The following is a 22902-nucleotide window of genomic DNA, read 5'->3' on the forward strand; positions in this document are numbered from 1 at the left end:
TCACACGTGTCAGGGGCTGGCCCCATGCCTCCCCGAGGAAGGGCAGGTTAATACCTCCGGGCCAAAGCTCTTGCTTGCCACTCTGCATCCAGCCTCCAGCTCCTCCACAGCCATGGACAGGATTTTCTCTGCCTTGCTCTCTTTGCTGCTTCTCCTCCAGAGCTATGGCGTTTGCGGGGCACCTCCACAGCAGAGAGGTAAGTGGGGAGCTCAGTGGCAGGATGCAGCATGTCGATGCTCTACCTCCTCGGCACAGCCTGCTTTGGGACTGGGAAGGAAATGAAGGAAGAAGAAATACCCAACATCAGTCAGGGAAGCAAAGGAGCTTTCTCAAGTGTTTTCCCAAGGCAGCAACACCTGGACATGTGTTTGCTTCTGCCCATGACTGCTTTAGAGAAAAAGCAGGAGATCTGTGCTGAGGACAGCCAAGGTGGTGGCATCAGCTCAGGCCTGGCCCCCAGCACAGAGGCAGCCCCGGGGTTGCTGCTTCCAGCTGCAGGAGGCCCTGGCAGGAGAAGGGCTCTCTTCTGCCATCCAGAGCTACTTCTCCCCACAGCTCTGCAGAGGGCTGGTTTTGCCGGGGGCTGGAGGAGGGGCTGGCCAGACACCCCAGGCTCTGGTTAACCTCACCGAGCAGGAAGGTCTGGGTCTGGATGCTGAGGATGGGCCTTTCCCGGGTTTTGCTTCATTCATTTTTGAGCAAAATCCTGCTCTGTTTTTCTTTCCAAGTGGGGTGTCACGCAGCCAGATGGGAGATGAGCTGCCTGCTCTTTAAGTTGCATGGTCAGTGACTCCTAGTCTGCAATTAGTGTCAGCAAGTACCGAATACCAGGGGGAGGGCTGGAGGGTCTGGTGGCGAGGAAGCATCTCTCCTCTGCCAAGGGCAGCGTGCTGCCAGGAGTTCCAGCCAGCCAGGGGAGCTCACCGCGGGAGAGATTGCCAAGGCAAAAGTTACTGCTGGCTTTTAAAAATGTTTGAACAATCTTACGATGATGCATAATGCATATACCTGGGCAGGCTGACAATTGGAAAATAAGTGTGACAGTGACTGCCGACTTAGCAGTGGGTGATGAGGGGAAGTTTTCTGATATACTGAACAGTTTCTCCTTGGTAATTTGGAAAGAGAGATTTATCTTCACTGCAGAACCACTAGGCACTACCAAAGTCAGTAGACTAAACAGACAGGTCATTCAACTCAGCCTTACTGTGAGCAATTGGTATTTCTAAAATAAACACCTTTTAATTCTGAGTTACTAGGCAGGTTTCCTGTTCTTTTAATGAACAGGAAGCAAAGATGCCCTAAGAGATATTTTCTGCTAAATCAGTGCGTGAAATTCAGCTATTCCTGAATAACTTCAAGTGTGAACATTTTTAAAAATAGAGGAGGATTTTATTTCTGGTTTAAGCCCTTAAAATAAACTGTGCTGAGTCAAGATGTCATTCAGAGCAAGCACGTCTGACTCTCACCTCCTGGAAATAACCAAGGCCTGTTCTGCAGACCCTGATGTCTGGACCATGGCTGTGACCAGACAGGCTGAATTCCCAAAGCTCCCATCTGATATCTCTTCTTTTCTCTTCACTTGCCAGAAACATACTTCACTCTCATAAAAAGAGGTTTAAAATGTTATTTAAGGCAAAATCACAGAGCTTCCATAAAAAAACCCCACCAAAACCTCAAAACTTGCATTGGATCCAACTATTCCTAGGGAATAAGAAAACAAACACTTTTATTCCTTGGTTTCTCACTAAAAAAAATATGGAGGCGATTCATTAGTTACAGTGGCAAAGGGGAATCTGTGCTTTATTTCTTGAGCAACAGCTTGCAAGACTTTGAGCCTTTCTCTGTACCTTCATTTCTCACCTGTGAAATGGGCATAACCAACCCCTGGTAAAGGGATTTGCAGTACTGCAGACAGACTGCCAGCTGAGTTTTTCCTTCCTCTGCAACAAATTCTGGTGGCACAGTGAAAGTCACCCACATGGGAAAGGGTTATATTGCATTCTAGTGGAACTAGAGCAACTGACAAAGCAACCACTGCCTGCTTCCCTTCTACACACAGCATGCTTTAGAGAGACCTTCCTGGGAACCAGAGGCAGATTCAGCATTAGTGTCTCTCAGGAAACTAACTTGATTATATTCTTTATGGATATATCACAGGGTATTTATTTTCATCTTTCTGAAGGACTGAAAGCTCAATTAGATTTCACACTGAGACCTAGCTATAATATTTATGTCATAATTTGGAACAGATTTGTTGGCCCAAAAGCTCACATTTAAAAATCTGTCCACAGAAATCTCCTTTATGATATAACCTATATAGTCCCTCTCTGTGGAAATCAAATATTAACAGAGCACTTGATGCTCCTACAGAGATAGGCTAAACGAGACAAAAAAACCATAGAGAACAGAATGCTATAGATCTGGTGGGGGAAATGGGACAATTCATTTAGAAAATCATAAAAAAGTATTAGCCCTTTTTATGTTTTGCCACCGTTGAAAATTAAGATGGAAACCAGCATGAAAATGAGAAAAAAAAATCACTCAGCTTTTTGCATTGCTAATGCTTGCTGTTTATCCCATTTACTTTTGACAGTGGATATTCATGTCTTACTATGAGGCTGTAGAGATTAACTATCAATTACATGGTTCTACATCTCCCTATTGTATTCTCCCTCACTAGCTCACAGAAATAAAGTGGCGCTGGTCTGTGCTGCGTTACAGTATTTCATTATTAGTGCCACTAGCTATGAGACTATAACTTGAGGCTGGTTCATGTTACATTGGCTAGTTAATCTGGGCATCTTGATTCACAGCCCAGTCTGAACTGCTGAGTTTCATGCCTGCTTCTGGTCATGCATGACAAAGACATAATCTGATTAATTAATATCCATGTGAATCGTTTATCCCTGTCCAAAATGTGCTGATGCCTTTAGAGACTTTGATGCAGATGTGCATACCCAGGCTTCAGTTCGCAACTTTATTCCTCCCTCCATGCTGCTGTTAAGTTTTATACAGACATTCGCAGTAGCACCGGGTGACAAGTGGGTAACCTGCTCCCACAAGTGCAGCGCCAGCATCTCATCACCTTGCTCCCTCAGAAGTACATGTTGTCAACCGATAACTGTGCTTTTCTTACAGATGCTTGCCTGTGAAAGGAAAAAGAACATTTAGAAATATTGTTAAAAGTCATTTCACTGGGCCTCTCTGAGACAGGTAGAGAAAGTATTGAAGCTTGCAGGTCCTCTGCCCTCAGCTGCTGCTCTAACAAGACAGTTACTTGCCTCTTAGGGCGATTTTTTCACCTTTTTCTTTCATTTTTCTCCTCCCTCCTTACCCTTTTCAGGCACCCTGTGTAGAACGAAACCCACTGACCTGGTGTTCGTCATTGACAGCTCTCGAAGTGTGCGCCCACACGAGTTTGAGAAAGTCAAAGTCTTCATGTCCCGGGTGATTGAGGGGCTGGATGTGGGCCCCAACTCCACCCGGGTGGGTGTGATCAATTATGCCAGTGCTGTCAAGAATGAGTTCTCCCTCAAGACCTACCAAACCAAAGCTGGGCTCCTGCAAGCAGTCCAAAGGATAGAGCCGCTCTCCACTGGGACTATGACTGGCCTGGCTATCCAGTTTGCCATTAGCCAGGCTTTTAGTGACTCAGAAGGGGCCAGGGTGAGGTCTCCTAATTTTAATAAGGTAAGCAAATTATCTGTTTCTTGAAAGCTTCTTCTTTCTTGTGACTCATCATGGAGTGGTTGGAAAAATCAGAAAGGAGGAAAGGTGTTTTTATCTTTAGCATTGATGGTGTGGGGACAAGCAGAGGTTAATTGCCAAAGGGGGCAAACCTTTGGCAGGTGGAAACCTCCCAGCTCTTCTTGAAAACAAAGCTCAACTTTCTTTTAGGCAGAGCTGGCCAGAAGTTGTCAGGGTAAATCTAATCCAACTTTACTAGCTCTCCTCTCTGCCTGGAGTGTCTGTCCTTCAGGACACGATTCCCTGCTTCCAGTGTGCCTGCCACAAATACCACCATGAAATGATGATCTCAGCCAGGTTTGCTAGGCATGAGCATACAAGGATTAATGATGCTTACCTTCCCCAAAGTATTGTAATAAAGATGCTTCAGAATCCACCATAGTAAAAAGTGAGGCAACGCTCTGAAAGTTTCTTTTGAAGTTGCCCCTTTCCACTTACATGTATATCCGCTTATATATCTTATATTCCCAGATCTACATGTATATCCACTTATATATCTTATATTCCCAGATCTAAAGCAAAGTGCTGTTTCAGTGTCCTCCACTGCTCTTCCCGTTCTTCAGAGGCTGGCTGATGGCTGTGCTTTCCATTCTGGATATTCTCTTTAGGTGCACAGATTGTACTGAGCACTTAGCATTTAAGCCTGTGGCATAAGGTTGGCTTAACTCTATATGTGGCTGCAATGGGCATCGCTGCTCCTGATCCATATTCCCTGCCCAGGAAGCTCAGCCTTTAAAAAGATATTCCCCAGATACCTCCTTCATTCCTTTGGATTTGACTATAAATGAAACCAAACCTCAGCCCAGTGACTGTCATCAGGAAAACTCTCTTCTGAGCATGCAGAGAATGTCTATTCTTGACAATACGTGCTTCAGCTAAACACCATGAACACACTTTCTAGGCCCTCATGTCCCACACCAGCTCTGCAGGTTCTCTGCTATGAGGCTGGACCAGAAAAATACACAGAAGTGTTAGCAAGCAACCAGAGTTTTCCACCACCTGGAGAAAAGCCAAACTGTTGGAGCGAGGAAGTCTGGGATTTTTCTCCTGATTACAGCATTTTTGGAACATCAGCCACTTTCCATTTCTTTCACTGCTAGTAACGCTCTAGGGGAGGCTGAGCAGAACATGGAAAAGGTGCCCAGGGATGGCAAGTCAGAAATGATACTGAAAAGTGAAAAACAGATGCTAGGTAATATCAGCCAACTGCAACAATCAGCAACCTGAAGGTTCTTCTGGTCTGGAATTGACAAGATACCCCTAAAAATGAGGCTGTTTCATACAAGGATGATCTAATTAAATGTCTTGTGTGCCCCCTCACCGTGTTGAACTATAAGTAACTTGCAAATATGAGGAAATCCATCCTCACATGGTCTTTTATGGAAGAAAACCAAGAGTAATATCAGGAGAAAAATAAACACTAAGAAACTTCCACTAAGTCTCATTGGCAATCAGCTCCAGAAAGAGAAGCTCACCTGATGAGCCATCATGAGCACATCATCACTCAAGCTCAGGAGTCACCTGGTGCAAAATCTAACAACCCAGCTCTTGCAGGGGAACTCTGAGACCTAATTGCAAAGTTTTTTTATTCAAAAGGAGTAACATTGGTTTCATTTGTCAAGTTCTTTGAGGTTCTTTAAAAGATATCATTGCAAAATTGCAAGGTGTTATTAATATTATATTGTTATCATTTTTTAGTAAAGAACTTTAAAATCATTTAGGTGCAAGAATAATTGTTCTCATTCGACTGAACTGCTTCAAAGCCATTAAGTGTGGATTCAGCCTTTAGCCTACATCTGGTATTTTCTGGAGGTTTGAGCAACTGCCTGTTGTTGCCAAGGTGTGCTTTGCTTTTTCTTGCTTTCCCAGTGGCAGTGAGTCTGCTGCAGGGCTACCGAAGAGTCAGCAGCAGTCCACACTGCCCACTCCCACTGCTCTCAGACAGGCTTTGGAAATGAAAGCCCTGAGGTCTCATTTCTCAGAGAGCTCAAGGCTGCCTGGTTTCTCCATGGGCTTCACTGAAGGGCTGTTTGAGGCACTGCAGGGGAAAGAGATGTTTCCTGCAGTGAACCCATTGCAGTGGAGCTGGTGGGAAGGCAGCAGGTCTCCAGCAGAGCCCTCCTGCCATCTTTGCCTAGCCAGAACACCCTATAGTTGAAACCGCAGGTCTCCTCACTGAGCACAACCCTGACACAACCCCAGCAACACCCCCAGGGTCTGCCAGCCTCAGAACTGAGCAGATCCTCACCCAGCTGATGGGGGAAATCAAGAAACAGGAAACCTATGGCCAGTCACCACACTTCGAATGGTACCTGGGTCATGAATGAAGGATCCTAAAGGAGGACTCTGAACTCCAGCCCAGTTGCATGAAGACAGCCCCCATTGGCTTCACTGGTTTTCTTATTGTTTACTTTCAATAATGGGAACTTTTTAGAGATCCCATTTCCTCTAGGACTGCTATGCAATCCATTCATGTCCCTCAGAAATCTTACCGTATTTATCTTCTCCTGTCTTTGCCTAATTTCCCAATGTCTATTTTAAGACAAGGTGACCACATTTAGGTCAGGACTGGGACACAGTCCTGATTTATGCAATATTTTTATAATACTTTCAATATTAGTCTCTATTTTTTTGTAAATACAGCCTGACACCTTACATGCAGTGTTGACCATTACTGTAGATTGAAGAGATATTTTCACTGAGCTGTCTATGAAAATGCTTCAATCTTTAGCTAACTAATCTCTTCCACACCATTTAAGTAAGCCCTTTCCTTGTGCACTATTTTCCTGCTCGTCTGCTCTGCAGCTGGGCTGCCAGACAGCTCATCCAACATGCTCTTGCAATCCTTGTGGTTTCCTGACATCTCAATATGCGTAAGAGCTGGTATGTCCTGCAAATAGATCAAATGAGCCTCTAGTTTAAGTATTTGAACACTTTTAAAAAGATCAGATTTATTTTAGTGGTTTACTGCAGTAGCATGGCAAACACAGCAATGTTTGTGTGGACAGTGGTACAAAGAATTCTGAAGTTGTTTTGTCACCCTGAAACCTTATTTCCTGGACATCTGAAAAAGCAGAATAGTAGTGGTCTTTTTAATGGTTTGTCTCAGGCATTAAAAAAGAAGAAAAGAAAATCACTACATGCTTTTCGCTCTGTCCTTCCACTTTTCAGCTGATCAGACAGACAGAATCACAGAAAGGTTGGGGCTGGAAGGGACCTCTGGAGGTCATGTTGGCCAACCCCTTGCTCAAGTGGGGCCACCTACAGCTGGTTTCCCAGTGTCCAGATGGCTTTTGCATATCTCCAAGGTGGAAGACTCCACAACCATTTGCATTCCTTGGTTCCCTGGTTATTCTTTTCTTTTTTCGAAGATATCCTGAAGTCCAGAAAATTCTTCCCTTCTGTGAACCTAAAGCTGCTCAGGGTGGCCCCGTCACCTGCCTGGGGGTGGGTGGGGTGGGTGGGTGAATAGGTCATGCAGTAATTTAGGGACGTGAAACTTCCAGAAATACTGGACATAGTCCTTACTCCTTCACACAGCAGAAACCCAGCAAGACCTTGTGAAAATCTGTGCTACGATTGTCAGCCATGTGGGATACTGATCAAAGCACCACAAGATCATTTGGTCTTGCTGTGCTCTCTGCGGCAAATGTCACCCTAGGAGAGAGAAAAGCACTATTTGTTTCTCTAGAAGCTCAGAGCAAAGTCTATTTATACCTTTATCAAAAACTGCAGGGGTGCCCAATTACTTTTATCTTTCTTTAGAAAGAACAACAAATAGATTGTCAAATTGCTGAGAAAATCAAGGGCTTATTCAACTTTCCACCCAATTCTCCTTTCAGTGCTGCTACAACATTGACGTTATACACCGCATAATGAGACATAGCTATCTCATTAGCTGCTGGATTGCCTACACATGGTAACCCTGAAACAGGAATACCTAGGGATGCCCATGAATACTCTAGTGTCTTAGTTAACCAGGAATAAATTGTGTCATGAGAACGTGGGGGGTTTCTATATGACAGAAGTAACACAAGAAGGATCCAGAAAGTTAGGAATTCACGGGACAATGAAAAGAAGCTGTTAAAACAGGTGGAAGTTTTGACCTTGAACAGCAAAAGTTTCTGAGTTTCTTTAGGCCAAAACTGAAGATCCTGTTCAGCTATTTGAGACAGCAAAAGCATTCACCCTTTCTTAATTCTTCTCACATGGCTACTGTGAGTCCAGCACAAGCCTCTGCTGCAGAGCCGCGTCAGCCTCTCCAGGATGCAGCGGCTGCTCCTTTCCCCTTTCCTCCAACCTGTCTCTTGCTCTTTACCAAACAAGGCACATACCTGGACTCTCAGCTTTTTAAATGAAACAAGGTCAGAACACAGAGAATTACAGACATCCTGTGACTGCAAATAATTTGGAGGTAGTTTGTTTGGTTGTTTGTTTTTTTTTAAAAAAAAAAGGATTGGTTTTTTTTTTCACACTGGAATTCACTGCCTCAGTCTGGCAGGGTGGGCAAATATCTAGAGGTGGGATCCCAGGAAAAAAAAATCAGGATTTCCTGATTATCAAGATAACTTCAGATGATAGCAAGATCACATTATACTTGTTCTATTTCTTCCAGCCTTTCTGTAAGCACCTGGTCCTGGGCACAAGTGACAGGCTCCCCGGCTGGTTGGTGCTTACCATGACTCACTGGTACATTTGTTTTAGCTGTGAGCTCACTGGATAATTCCTGATGCCTGATTCAGACTCTTTGTACCCAGAATTTTTGTTTTCTCCAACAGCAGATCAGAAAGCAACATGAATTTTGAGTGCTTTATAGTAGATTTTCACAAGATGCATGGCGAAGATCTTTCCCATCGGATGCAGATGTGAATGCTGCTACCACACACCTCCTGGGTCACCTCTGGGGCTCGGGCCCATGTGGAGATGCCACCCTGATGTGAAGAATGAAAGGGACTGATTAAACTTGGGGAATCACTTTATTTAGACAGAGAAGTGCCAGGAGGACATGCATCACCTCCATCCTGTGACAAACACTGTGAGAAAGATACACGGCTACAGAAACCTCTTTGGTGTTGCTTGCAGAAGCTACTTGATAATACATATTGTTTCCTGACAAGCTGGCTTTTGATAAGCTCTAACTGGCTGCCCCCATCTCAGAGCTTCTGGGTGTACTCAGAAAGCAGAGCTGTTCAGCCGAGTGGCTGAGTTGAGGGCTCGCTCTCCTGGCAGAAGGCATGATTGCATGGCTGGCTCTGCTCCTTGTCCGGGCTTTTGCTCCAGAAACAGCCTCAGAGCTCCTTTTGGTCGACCTTTGACTGTCATGGTCATCCTCCTTTACAACACACACTGACATCTGCCACAGGTGATGCTTTTCCTTATTTCGGCCACAGGCAGAAGAGAAATATTTGAATTTTCCTATTTTTTTTTTCCTTTGGAAGCAGCCAGTTACAGAATTGTGATGCTACTAGGAGTTTTTAATTTTGTAGCCTTTAGGAAGTGCAGATAAACACCTGAACCTACAGACCTGTGTCAGATTGAGCAGCTCTACATTTTCATGCTTCACTGATATTTTGCATAGAAGGAAAGCTCTGAACAGGGCAGCAGAGTCCTTCAGTATTGCAGTATTCCTCTGGGGCAGGAGACTGCAGCATTCAGCCATCCCTCAGCTGAAGTGTGGGCAGAGGGGCAAGGAGACACTTCTTCTGCATGGCCAGCACCCCTTGGACACATGGGGCAGGGAACTCCACCCCTGACCTTACCCTAGATTACTTTTTTCCACCCAAGGATGTGAAACAGCCATCACACCAGCCTAACAGAGCAGCTGGTGGGTCTGATTTAATCTTCAGAAAGATGGAGATTATATATGACATAGAGGGGAATAGCAAATACTGCCTTCATGACCAGATGACTGCTCATCTAAACTCACTGCTGCTGCCAGATAGATTTTTTTTCCCCTGCCTTTTTCATCTGATGTTTCTTCACTTTCTGTATTGCTGAGGGTATTTGCCTACAATGTGGGGTTTTTTTGCTGCTTAGCAGCTCACCTGCTCCTGCTGATTATATTTCTCCACACTGCGATACACCCCAATCAGTTGCTTTGGAGTTGACAGTGGTGTCACAGTAACAGTTGTAAGGGAAAGTGGCAGGAACAGAGGAACTGACAAAGAACAAAAATCAAGGTTTTTTGGCAATGTCACTTAGCAGAAGAAAAATAAAGAGAAAAATGGACAAGGTAGCAACAGAAGCAGGACTCTTGGAGGCTCTCCACTGATTCAGGGCTCCATCTAATAGAAGGTGAAATCCAGTTCCCACTTAAACCCGCTGTCATTTTAATGCTGATGTTAGTAGGGGTAGGATTTCATCTCTGCTATTCATTGTGGAACAGGGAATCAGGAATCATGGCAGGCACTGACACACAGCATGAACTTAGGTAGATCTCTTCCCCTCTCTCTGCTTCAGTTTTCCCATCTATAAAATGGGGAAGTCTTCATCTCATGAAGTTTCCATGACACTTCCTGAGTTTCTTTAAAGTCCCATACTGAGTTAGCGTTGTGCTTAGTGTCAGCTGGGGGTTCATGAAAATAGTTAGAGTTCAGCTTGAGCATTAGTTTGCGTGTGAAGAACATAACCTTTACGTTGGTTTCCTTAGGGGCAAGATGCACCAGTTGTCCCTTAATTAAATCAGTCAGGTCCCTGGCAATTTAACCTTTCCAGCTCAGAAAGAAATAAATCCCACATAAAAGAATGGTTTGCGTGATCTCAGGAAGAACGAGAAGAGGGGGCAGGAAGGGAGTGGCATTTCCTTTTTGTTTAATTTTAGAAATGTGAAACCTTCTTTATTAACCCAGCCTGTTCCACAAGCAATAGTGATATTAACGCCCCTTCAAGCACCCACCTTGCCTCTGCTCTCCTCTGTGTAGGTGGCGATCGTTGTGACTGATGGACGTCCCCAGGATGGAGTGCAGGATGTGTCAGCAAGGGCCAGAGCAGCTGGCATCGAGGTCTTTGCCATTGGGGTTGGCCGTGTGGACATGCACACACTGCGGCAGATCGCTAGCGAGCCCTTGGATGATCATGTGGCCTATGTAGAGAGCTACAGTGTCATAGAGAAGCTCACCCACAAGTTTCAAGAAGCTTTCTGTGGTAAGTCCTTGCCACAACCCCTGCGTTCCTAGCCAAGAGCTGCAAGTGGCTACCAGCAAGCTTTTCACATAGAACTTGTATGTGCGATCACCCTTCATCCATCTGCTTCCATGTTCCAAGGACTTGAGTCTGACAGAGCCCGAAGCAGTATGGAAAACAGATGCTCTTTGAAGTTGCCTTTCAAGAATTTCAGGTTTTGTTTAGGGAATTTCAGGTTTTAGTTAAAGAAGTCTCCAGAATTCACTGGCACAGAAGAGTTTGTAAATGTGAGCCACTTAGTCCTTGAGGCACTGAGAACGAACCTGGAAAACAGGAACTTTATATTGCTAAAATCATTGTCCTTATTGTTAAGCCTATCTGTCTGGGAAGTTCTGAGAATCTGGCTTGGAATTTCCCCCACCAGTATTGACTTCTGTATTCCCAGTCAAGTAAGGGACGGTTTCACTTCCCTGCCAGAGACTGAACAGCCTTTGCCCGACTATGCTGTTGTTTTTGCAAGCCTTGTGAGGCAGGAAATTCTCCTGGCTGGTACAGTATCTAATGCCTTTCTTACAACATATAAAAAGAGCCCGACTATCCTACAAACACATATTCACTCCTACATGAACTGTGAGGAACATGAACATGAACTCCTACATGAAAGTGAGAAAGCTTTATTACCTTCAAATGTACCCACAAGACTGTAGGAGGTGGTCTATAAATATCCACTTTATGTGTCAGCAAGAGAGGCCCAGGGGTTTCACATGCCCATCCTATCAAAGCACAAAATGTGTGGTGACACTTTTTAAAAGATGTGATACACTGCAGCGCCTATGGCAAGACATCGCAAACGTATATACACATATGGACCTGTAAAACTCTCAGAGACCAATTTCTCCAAGATGCGTAAAATTTCATGATTCAACTTTCAGGCTGAAAATGATGGGGCTGAGCAGCTTTTTGTCAAGGAAAATTTCTTCCTGTGTAGGGAGGAGGAAAATTTTGAATATAAAATGGGTCATGTGTTATAATCAGGTGTCATTGCACCAGAAGCTCATGAAAGAGGGGAACAAATACTTCATACTAAAGGGAGGGTTAGAGACAAAATTTGAGAAGGTGTAATCCAGGCCATGAATATCCGTGGGAGTTTGTGTTGGCTGCCCTGGAGTCAGGAGTCAGCCAGAGACATAAAGGCCGGACAATGTGTTTTGAAGTTCTGGCACTGATGTAATTCAAAGAGATAAAGAGCAAAGGAAAAATACTTTCTATGCCTTGCTTTTCAAATGTGTAACATGCAGATGACAAAGTTCTCCCCATGGTAAAAACCCTCAGAGATGCATCCAAGGGAAGCACTGTGCTAAGGATTATTGTAGCTAACAGAGGATAGCACCATATTAACTGCCAAGTGGGTTGTTACAGTGCTATGCAAGCAGCTGCATAAAACTGTCCTTGGAGATGTACCCAAACACCACCTGCTCTTGCAAACAAAGGTTTGTGGGTACTGACAGCAGGAAGAACTGTGCAGCACTGGCCCCATAGCGCTCAACAAACACATAGGGAAAAAGGAAGACCCTTGGCAATCCAGCTACTAGTTAGATCTAATAAGCCACTAAGGTGGTGTCTGTAGGCTTCAGAAGACTCAACCTGAGAGCCCCGTGTTACAGCCATCTGCATGGTTAGTAATATTCCTAATGATATGAGCTATATATATGCTGGAAAGACCTAGCAGTGTTAGCACAATATGCAGATGTGTGAATTGGGAAGGCCAGAAGAAGCAGAAAATACACACAGAGCAGAATACAAATGACTTGAAATAATGAACAGAAGCCTCTTAACTTTGAAAGACTTTGTACCGCCTCCCATGGTTTTGGTAAACTTAACGCCCAGTTTTCTGCACAGATTTCCCTGGTATTTGTAAACTAATTTGGTTCAACCAGATCTATTTAGTTTTGAGTTTATTTTGCATCATCATTGCTGTAGCTGTGACAGTATTGTCAGTCACTAAGCCCTGCTGGGTCCGAGTGCTGCAGTTCAGCTTTTGTTTGCTCAGCATCTCAGGAGTCAGATCCAGGTTAAGATCAGCAGGCAGAAATGTTTGTAGAGAGCGAATCTGAAAGCTGCACGTGTGAGGGTCGCTCTGAAGTGAATTCCAACTATGTTTGCACATGAATCCCATCCAGGAAAGACAACTGCACATGGGGCTGAACTCACTAATCATAATTGTACTACATGGCTGGGAAAAATGGGTATTAGCCAGCCCAGATGGTAGGTTGGAAACCAAATCCCATCCAGCAGCTTTGGAGAGGGAAGTAGATTGTGATATGCTCAACAGGCAGAAGGGTTTTGCCCTTGTATGGAGACTGTTTCTAGTCCTGGCTCTGTCTTAGAGTCACAAGACTTGCAACAGCTTCTCCTTATCTCTCCTATCCCAGTCACTGCCAAGGAGTGATGACCTCTGCTGCTTTGTCTTTCCGCAGAGCAGATTTAGTTATCAATGAGTGTATGTCTGGGACAAATATGCTTTGTGCATTTGGTCTGAATTGAGAAGCCTTGGCATGGTCTCTGATTTTAATCTGCACCTTTGCTTACAGTGGTGTCAGACCTGTGTGCCACTGGAGACCATGACTGTGAGCAGGTCTGTACCAGCACCCCAGGAGCGTACAAGTGTGCTTGTAAAGAAGGTTTCACACTGAACAGTGATGGAAAGACCTGCAGCGGTATGTAATGATTTTCATTTGCACTGAGCTGAGCTGTGATCTGCAGTGGTATGGTGGGGATAGAACTGAGACAGGGGAGATGTGTTCTGCTCAAAAAGGGCAAAAAAGGAAATCATGCACTCGTAACCAATTATTTTCAAATTAATGTCAACTGTTGTTAAGTTTTGATCGATTAAGCCTATTTCATTACCGACAAAATGACACTAGGGTTATATTTCCCTACGTAATTAATGGGGGTCTTAGTTTCTGTCTTCTTTTGCCCTCTTCTCATGTTTTGCTTCAGCTTGCAGTGGTGGGTTAGGATCTGCTCTGGATCTTGTGTTCCTGATTGATGGCTCCAAGAGTGTGCGGCCTGAGAACTTTGAGCTGGTGAAGAAATTCATCAACCAAATTGTGGACTCACTGGAGGTGTCAGACAAACAGGCCCAAGTTGGCCTGGTTCAGTACTCCAGTTCTGTCAGACAGGAGTTTCCACTGGGGCAGTTCAAGAACAAGAAGGACATCAAAGCAGCAGTCAAGAAAATGGCCTACATGGAGAAAGGAACAATGACGGGACAGGCTCTGAAGTACCTCATTGACAGTTCCTTTTCTATCATCAATGGAGCTAGGCCTGGGGTCCCCAAGGTGGGCATAGTCTTTACTGATGGACGGTCACAAGATTACATCACTGATGCTGCTAATCAAGCCAAAGACTTAGGTAGGTTTCCTGAATTCTCAGTGACTTCTTTCTCCCTTGGACCAAGTACTGCATCTAGTATCATCCTAGGTATGATTCTTTCCCTGGATACATCTCTTACTTAGGGTAGAAATAGGTCACTATAGAGTGACTTTGTCGAGGTGTTGCCTGACTACCCTTGCACACTCATAAAGAACTTGGAGCAGCTCTGGCTGGGGTTCAGATGAGTCTTGGTTTGCCAGCAGCTGGCCTTTGTTCCCACAGCCCCTCTATCTTTGATCTAAGTCTACTGGAGGTCTCTCTGCTGTGCAGGATGGAGTTTCACACATTTGGTACGGGGTGCACACTGGTCTAACATGCTTCACATAAATGTGAAGGAAACCACAGGGAGAAGCTTAGGATTTGTCTGATGTTGGTAACGAAAGTCACGTCAGCATCAGTGGCACTGACGGTGAGGCAGCAGTGACCATCAGAGTCCCATTGAGAATAATGGCAGTTGCAGGGCCAAGTGTGGCTTGGCTGTAGCAGCCTTAAGATCTGTAAAAGAAAAAGAAGAAATAAAACAATAAATAAAGCAGAAACACAGATTAAGGGAGTAACCATGGACTCCCTGTTCAAATCCCAGACACACTAAGAAAGCTTCTTTACCCTCTACTGGAATATTAAAAATGCACAGTGGCTACATATTGGTATTTTTGTATGTCTAAATACCATGAAGTATAAATATCTTGAGATATGCCCCTTTGCTGACCTGCCAAACAAGTTCCCAAATCTCCTGACATCTCTGTGTTAGATGGATGAGAATGTGCACATGAATTGCTAAACCCTTTCCTTGCCTTTAACTTCTATCTCGATGGGACTAAGGGCTAGCACATCACAATAAAGGTCAGGTAGGAGCTTATGAGAAGTTGATATTTACAAAGCAAGGTGACATGTGGATGTTCAGCACATAAAACAAAAAGTCCTTATAAACTGTATAGAGTTTGTTTTTCTGTGTTGACAAAAATTTATGCCTTGTTTCTTCCTCTTCTTTTGTCCCTACACAGAAATCTCCAACATGTGTTCATAACTTGTTTCAGTGGGATAAACAACAAGATGCTTATATCTAGATTCCAAACATGTTAATCAAGTTCAACTTTAAAAAAAACCAAATATTGGATACATCCAGAGGTAGAAAGACAAGGCAAAGGGGAGGAAGGGAAACTAGTGTCTAGACATGGACAGGTAGAGGCAAGTATTTTGAAACAGGTGTTTCAAAATCACTAATATCACCATTCAAGTCAATGGGAAAACTGCAGTTTAGTTCAATAGAAACAGATTTAAGCCAGACATGGCTGATCAATCTCTTGGCAGTATAAGCATCTACCTGGACATGTTCTTAACTCACAGTATAGGCTGCTCCTGACAGACTGTATGAGTTCAATTTTAGAAAGAGGTTCAGCTACAATTTTACTGAACCGCAGGTCTCCATTGCACAGGGAACTTTGCCACTGCATAGGCTGATTAGTGGTTTTGAATTAGGATTGAAATCTTCCACTGTTCCCTTTTGCTGCATTATTGCTTCCATATTATTTGGATGCATGATTCTGGCAGGGTGTTATGATCATCTGTACTTGTATCTTCAAAACATGGTTCTTGCGGTGATAGTGGGCATTGTCTGCATAATTCCAGTAAGACTTTGCCTGCAAAAATATTTTGCAACCGTGGCTGACCTAATCAAAAGAAGTCTGTAATAGTAAAGGGTGAGGGCATTAATTTCCTGGTTAACATCTGCAGACCTGTGTGGAAACTAAGGGCCCAGAAGGTGACCAAGGACATGCAAGCCGACAGGGGGTTGGAACCATAGCAGCATGATGCTCTATGGCTGTCCGACTCACAGGATCCCATTGCTCGCAGGCTTTAGGATGTTTGCTGTGGGAGTTGGCAATGCAGTTGAGGATGAGCTGAGGGAAATTGCTTCAGAACCAGTAGCTGAGCACTACTTCTACACAGCTGACTTCAGAACCATCAGCAAGATTGGGAAGAAGCTACAAATGAAAATCTGCATTGGTGAGAGTGGGGGAGTGGGGAGAGGGCGGGATTTGGTCACAGCATTGGAAGGCTGGAGGCAGAAGGACAAAAATGTTCCTTCAGTTGGATGTTATAAAAAGCTCTCTTCTCAGCGTATCGAGTTGGCACAGTATCATGGAAGGATCATGAGACATCAACATTTTGGTTACCTAAACACAGCCACCCCGACACCTCAGCCACCTCCCTTTCTCACAAGCTGCCTTCTCCTTCCCTTTTTCTCCACCTTTCTCTCTTTCTTTGCCTTCCTCTTCAGAAACTATGAATTCAGGCTCTTCCAGGTCCTGGGAATAGCCAAAAGTGACATAAAGGAAGAAGAGATGCTCTTAAAAGAGAAGCTAATGGTTGATTTATTTGTCTTAATTTGAAGATCATCACAAAATTGGATATCTGAAGTGAAGCTTGCTAACCACTGGCTGGTTCTACAGCCAAACAGGTACCACAGGGGTGACATGTTTCAAGTTAAAAGAAGCATCTAGTGTCTTCTACATGGCTTGTAGTGTCTAAATTGGGGCAAGATGAATGCTAAGTTGCTCATGTTTGGGTAGCCTAGTGAAGCAAAGACTGAGAGAGGACTGAGTGGGAGACAGGCACGATAAGAGTAGGTAAAGAATAACATAAAATTTAAAGACTATTGACCTTCAAATAACCTAGGTTTTAAAACTATTGAAAAAAGAACTACCACAATTATTTTAGATTTTTGTTTTGAAGGAATCATATGCCTTCTATGAAGTATTGGCCTTTTGCAATGCTTCTGCTTGTTCAGGCAGATCATAGTGAATCCCAAACACTTGGGCTTCATTCATAGACACTGAATACCTTGTAGGGCTTCCAAGAGTAACACTGCTGGGCTCAGCAGGAACCTAATACTCTCTTGTCAAGACCAGCTGGCCAGGCTCCTTTATCCTGCTAGGCAAATGCTTCCTTCCAGTTCCCAGCAGATACATTGCACACACCTATGATGGGGCTCATTTAGTTCCCGAGAGCTCTAAGAAGCTCAGCTCTACTTCTCATAAGTGTGTAGACCTGCCTTTGAGTGCCCATGGCCCCACTCAGTGCAGGTATCTCCACTCCTCTTATGGTATGTGGAGACACTCTACAGCATCAACTGGATGAAATAATGCACATTGCCAAATTTTATTCTCCTTTTCCCCTTTTCTTTGCAATCTCTAACATTGTTATTTGTGCCAAAGCTAAGAGATATCCATGTAAATATTAGTGGGTTAGCAGCAAGTGGCTCATCTGTTTCTATCCCTGAGTGTCTATTAGAGAGAAAAAAAAGTAGTGGTCAGGAGCCTTGCCTCAGGAAATCTAGATTTGATTCCTTCCATCCTTACAGATGTCCTGGGTCATGCTGGGCAAGTGTCCTGATCTCCAGATTCATAAAGATGGGACCTTCCTCCCTGCTGGGGAAGGTTGAGAGCGACAACAACCTTCAGGGTCCTGTGTCTGCAGAACCCGGTAGCCAGGCTTGCAAGATAGAGATTCTCTGCCATGGCTCCTTTAAAAAGTAGGAGTTGATCCAAGCTATATGAAACCCCCCAATATATTGTATTTAAATATCTTTCCAGAAAGGAAATCCATTTAGGCTTCAGCATTCAAAAAAGAAAAAGTAAAAATATATTTTGGAAAAAAATATTTGTTTGCAAAATCATCAATTTTGGTAAATACCTCAATGTCTGAGGTTTTGTGGGGTTTTTTGTTTGTTTGTTTGTTTTTGTAAGGAAAGGAAATATTTGTATTTGTTTGATTCACAGTGCCAGCTTGTATTTATCAACAAATGGCTAGAACTCTTAATATTCAGCTTTAGTTTATTCATGACAGGTTTAATCCTATTGTGTTTTTGTGCAAGTGATGTCCTTTCCCTTAAAAAGGCCTTTGCCTATGTACTCCTTCCATTTGTTAGGCAGCTGAGCTGACTCAGTGTGGACTGGGAAACATTTCCTTTCTTTTCCCAGTCATCTCAGTATCCTTTTTTGCTCCTATTCCAGTTTCAATTATTTTTTCTTGAAGAATATGTAAATTATTGACATAGATTGGCAAATTGATTAGCAAAACCAGCACATTTCTCTGCTTGCTGAAGAAATGAAGTACTGAAGCAAAGCTCAAACAAGTCTTGACTCTCAGATCGTGAACAGTGCCTCCAGTTTGTATTTCACAAAGTGAGTACGGCCCCGTGGTGATGTTATTGGGAAGGCAGAGGCTGGTTTGAGCACTGTATTTGGTCAGATTCAGATTTTTGAGGCAAACCCGAAGCATCAGTAGTAGAGCTTCAGAGGGCTTTCAGGAAACTGGAAATCCAGGGAAGACTTTTCGTGAACAGAGTTTGGCCTATATAAAAAGAAAATGTGAGATTCTCTCGTCATCTGGGGTTAAAGCCGGAAGTGAATAGTCAGATAATTAGAAGGAATGATGGTTTTATTTCCTTCTTGTTTCTGATAAAGAGAATGAGAATTGCTTTATTTCACCTGTCTCAGTGATTTTGATTTAATCCTTTTTTTGTGCCATTTAACTCATCTTCTTGATATTCTGATCCACAGAGGAAGATCCATGTGAATGTAAATCTATTATGAAGTTCCAGACAAAAGTAGAAGACCTTATAAATTCATTGAAGCGGAAATATATCCTTCAGAAACTGTCTTTGTTCAGAACTCAGTGGGTTGGGTTGTGCTTTTGGAAAGAACCAGTGTGGAAAGTCTGCTTATGAGGGAAGGAGGTTGGGTAGGCTGTCAGGAAGCTGGGAAACAAGGTACTTGGGTTATGAATAGATATAACAAGAAAAGTCCCTGCACCAGAGTGAGTAGCTACTGGTCTGACCCAGAGTAAGTGACCAAAACCAATAGAGCCAAAATAGAATGTGTCAAACCATTGCAAGACAGCTATGAGCTATAGGCACTAAGACATAGGTCAGTTTTTAGAAAGATGCTTAAATGATGCCCATGTGATGTGTGTGGAAGCTTGGGTCATGCATGGGATGATGATGCTGCCTCTGCAAGCTGCAGGTCCTGTGGAGGAGGCCCGAAGGTGAGGGCTGAGAACAGCAGTGGCTAGCACTGGGCTGGGAGCAGGCAAAACCACTGGTGCCCACATGCAGCCTCCCCAGTCATTAAAGCTCCATGGAGGGGATTCTTTTTATGACAGTAAACATCTACAATGCAAACATCCAAGCTGGCTGCCTAAGTTGCTCCACAGCACTGGAAGGAAAGAAGGTCTTCTACAGCTAACCACCTCTTATTGTATAGTTGGTGGTCTGGATAAATTTAGATGGATATGTCCAATATTAAGATGAGTAGGTCCAAATTACCCCAGCTGGCTAAAACTAATTTTTGGGAGACTAACCCTCAGGTACCTACTCACTGCGAACATCTCCAGTGAGATGAGCTGGGTCCCATCTGAACTGAGTTTGTGGGGCTGCATTCTGCCACGCTGGGTCTTGCCATATTGCACAAAGACCATGAATAAGTGGATGAAAGAGAAACAAGGAAAAAAAAAAACTTCTCATGGGGAGAGGAATTACTGAAACCCTGGGGTGGCTCACACAGGGCTAGGAAGATTTTTCATTACTGAGAATAAGGAGAGAATACAATTTCAAAAGCAATGTTCTAATTGATTCACACATCTCTGTGCTTTGCTATGTCAGTTGCAGGGTATATTTTCTACTCTTTAACTTCAGTTGAGTGAAATCCACGACTTCTGTTATGCAAAAGGTCAGAGTAAATCAGTAGTTCTCACCCAGCGGGTTGCCACTCCCAGGCACATCATGAAAAGCAATTAGTGAAAAGAGCAGAAAAATTGTGACACACTACAGAACTCCAAGAAAAGCAAGAAAAGCACTCTGCTCCACTCCTCACGCCACCCATCCTCCACAAGGTCAGGGATTCTCTGCCAACCACTCAAAACATGCTCCAATCATCCTCACATTTTTTAATCTTCCTTCCATAGGAAACGTATAGGTGCACATGAGTATGTGTGCATGCATGACTGTATCCCACCTTCAGTAAAAGTTCATCAACCTGAACCGTTCTGGAAATGCCAGAGCAGGTGATGACAGCATCCCTCTGCCCCTGCTTCCAGCCAGGCAGCTCCACTCCTTCCCTGTTCTGCCAGCCTGGGGACCACTTGGGCAAGGAATCACCAACGCTCACTGTCATTTTTTCCCCTTAACTTTTGCTCACTGGAAGCTGTGGCAAAGAGGATCGAAGCCCTGGAGAACAAGATCATCTAAGAGCCCAAAACAATATTATTTCCTTGCTTCCTAATGTAACAAAACTAGAACTCCTTCATTTGTAACAGAGGGCAGCCCAGCCACAGTGCTATGGCCAGCTTGTATTTTTTTAAAGAGTCTAGTCTACCTGCATTTGTTTAAAAGGGAAGAAGTATAACAGTAGAGCAGACATTGTATAGTGGGCAGAGCACTGGGTGTGGCTGAGAGCTAGATCACGCTAATGTTTGTTGCATCGTATAGAGTGCATATATTAAAAAAAACTGAAAAGATTTGTTCTCGATTTAAAGCTTAATATATATGTGTGTTAAGAAGTACTTGATTATGAGTTCTGTGAATCCTTGCTGTGTTCTTCTGCATCTTTTGTTTCTATGCATGAGATAATTTAATTTAAAAGTCAAAGTGACTTAAAATCAACTCAGATGCTGAGTGTAAAACATCAAAGCCGCTGATCAGCTTATTATTTAAGCATGATGCATTTGTCAGTAAGTAGGTGAAATGCAATAATGAGCTCTGTGCGCTGCAGACAAGATAGGATAGGACGCTGCTGCTAGTTGGGTTTATCCATAGCTGCTGCACAATGTAGAAAGAAAAGCTCAGCTTTCCTAGCCAGCTAGTGGTCCCACAACATCTCAGTGAACTAGCACTTGAGCTAGACCTGTTGTGGGTAAGCCCTGATAATGTGCAAGGAGCCAGCAGTTGTGGCTCTGTGTAAGGCAAGGCAGTGCCGCTAACACCAACCCCAGCAGACGTACCCCTGCTCCTCATCTCTCCAGTCTCCACAATTTCAGCCAAAGCTACAAATCATCACTAGCACCTAAACCACAGGGAACTGCTGCGGGAGCTGCTGCCCATGGAAGTGGTGCCTGCATTACCACGTCGACCAGAGGCTTACTAGCTCCTTCCTCATCCCACACCTCTAAGCACCTTCAGAGCCAGTTAAGTTCCTCTCAAGACCTTTCAGACTCTTCTTCTGTTCCTGGGTTCCCAGCACTGGCAAGGCAAAAAAGCAATGTGGACTGGAAGCATCAAACGCTGCCTATCTCCTACAGCTGTAGTCTGGCTAGGCGTTGGGGGAAGCAGCCGTGTTTGTTCATAGCACCACAGCGCACCAGTGAATGTGAGCACAAGGGGTTGGGTTTAGAGAGTTTTTTTATTTTTATTTTTTATATCAAAATATTTATACCTGAGACTCAGTGAAAAGCTTTTCAGAATAACTCAGCCTGTTCAGAAATGTCACCATAGTACATGTGTTTGGGATGAACATTAAAAGTTTGCTGAAAATTCTAAAACTGAATTTAACTTACTTTTCTGTGTAAGCTTCGTGGTAGTTGCCTGACAACAATACCTCTCTATAGTCTTGCTGGCGAGTAGGAAAGCCTTCATCTCATGTCACAGCCTTTTATTTCAATGCAGGAGAATGAACAGGTCCATAGAGAAACTGAGACCCCCTTCCTCAAAACAGAAAGCTTCTTTTAAAAAACAAATAATTTATTATATTCTTGGCCTTGCAGGAATGAGTCAACACATTTCCAAGCATTAGCTCAAGGATTACAGTCAGTTCTTGATAGCAAAACTTTGTCCTCTCAGTCAAATCTTGTATACCACAGACTCCCAAGTAACCCCTACCAACTCCTGGACTTCTCGGGATAAGATTTCTGTCATCCAATTTTACACATGTATAATATAGACCTCTAAAGGCTGAGCTTCTCATGTTACATTTGTTTCTCAATAGAAATAATATTAATAAAAAAGTTAGAAAAAATCCCACAGGGTATGTTTGTCAGCATTATCTAATGTGCACATTTTAGTGCAACAAAGCAGCACCCAAGCATATTTCTCTTTACAGAATAGATTATAACAACTCCTTCAGACTTATACAATTAACTTTTAAACACCTCACCCAAGGCAACGAAGTTGCCTCTACTTCCATCCAAGGAATCTTTTTCCTGGTTATGTGGAATCACTTTCCATCTTAAAGATAATACATTTCTAATGGGAGATAATATAATAAAAATAAAGATAATCGATTTATAATGCAGCAAGCAGAAGAAGCTTCTGCATGCTCTAGTTCTCAACTTCTCTTTTTGTCAGTGGCTGAGCTTCTGACAGTGCAGGATCTCACCTTGCTGGTGAATAACGTTGTGTATCAACACAGTGTTACAGCCAAGCAATACTTAAAGAGGACTTGTCAGAAAGATGGGGACGGACTCTCTAATAGGACCTGTAGCCATAGGACAAGGGCTAATGGTTTTAAACAAAAAGAGATTGGATGCAACCTAGATATAAGGAAGTTATATTTTATGATGAGGGTGGTGTAATGGTGGCACATGTTGCCCAGAGAGGCGGT

At 43.6% G+C, this 22902-nt stretch overlaps 1 protein-coding gene and 1 long non-coding RNA gene across 2 annotated transcripts in view; one reads left to right on the plus strand and one right to left on the minus strand.

Annotated features, from left to right (window-relative positions):
• The window catches only part of LOC129783997 (uncharacterized), a 20266-nt gene extending 9506 nt beyond the window's left edge, over window positions 1-10760 (minus strand). Inside the window, exons 1-2 of the long non-coding RNA XR_008746239.1 lie at window positions 10644-10760; window positions 55-3147 (exon numbers count right to left, since the gene is read on the minus strand). This is a non-coding gene — a long non-coding RNA (uncharacterized LOC129783997). The remainder of the gene's footprint in view (window positions 1-54; window positions 3148-10643) is intronic.
• Window positions 99-22042, plus strand: MATN1 (matrilin 1). The gene is made up of 6 exons (XM_055798265.1): window positions 99-197; window positions 3345-3691; window positions 10669-10891; window positions 13462-13587; window positions 13871-14284; window positions 16160-22042. The coding sequence occupies exons 1-6, from the start codon at window positions 113-115 to the stop codon at window positions 16696-16698; spliced, it is 1734 nt and encodes a 577-aa protein (XP_055654240.1). The 5' UTR covers window positions 99-112; the 3' UTR covers window positions 16699-22042.
• Window positions 22043-22902: the final 860 nt, after the last annotated feature.

The sequence above is a fragment of the Falco peregrinus genome, chromosome 3 (assembly GCF_023634155.1).
Source record: "Falco peregrinus isolate bFalPer1 chromosome 3, bFalPer1.pri, whole genome shotgun sequence".
NCBI lineage: Eukaryota > Metazoa > Chordata > Aves > Falconiformes > Falconidae > Falco > Falco peregrinus.

Bases quoted from the DNA above. Each gene is read 5' to 3' on its own strand.
- MATN1 (XM_055798265.1), top strand. From the start codon at position 113: ATGGACAGGATTTTCTCTGCCTTGCTCTCTTTGCTGCTTCTCCTCCAG. The intron at 13,588-13,870 runs GTATGTAATGAT...GTTTTGCTTCAG, and splicing joins TGATGGAAAGACCTGCAGCG to CTTGCAGTGGTGGGTTAGGA. The intron at 14,285-16,159 runs GTAGGTTTCCTG...CATTGCTCGCAG, and splicing joins TAATCAAGCCAAAGACTTAG to GCTTTAGGATGTTTGCTGTG.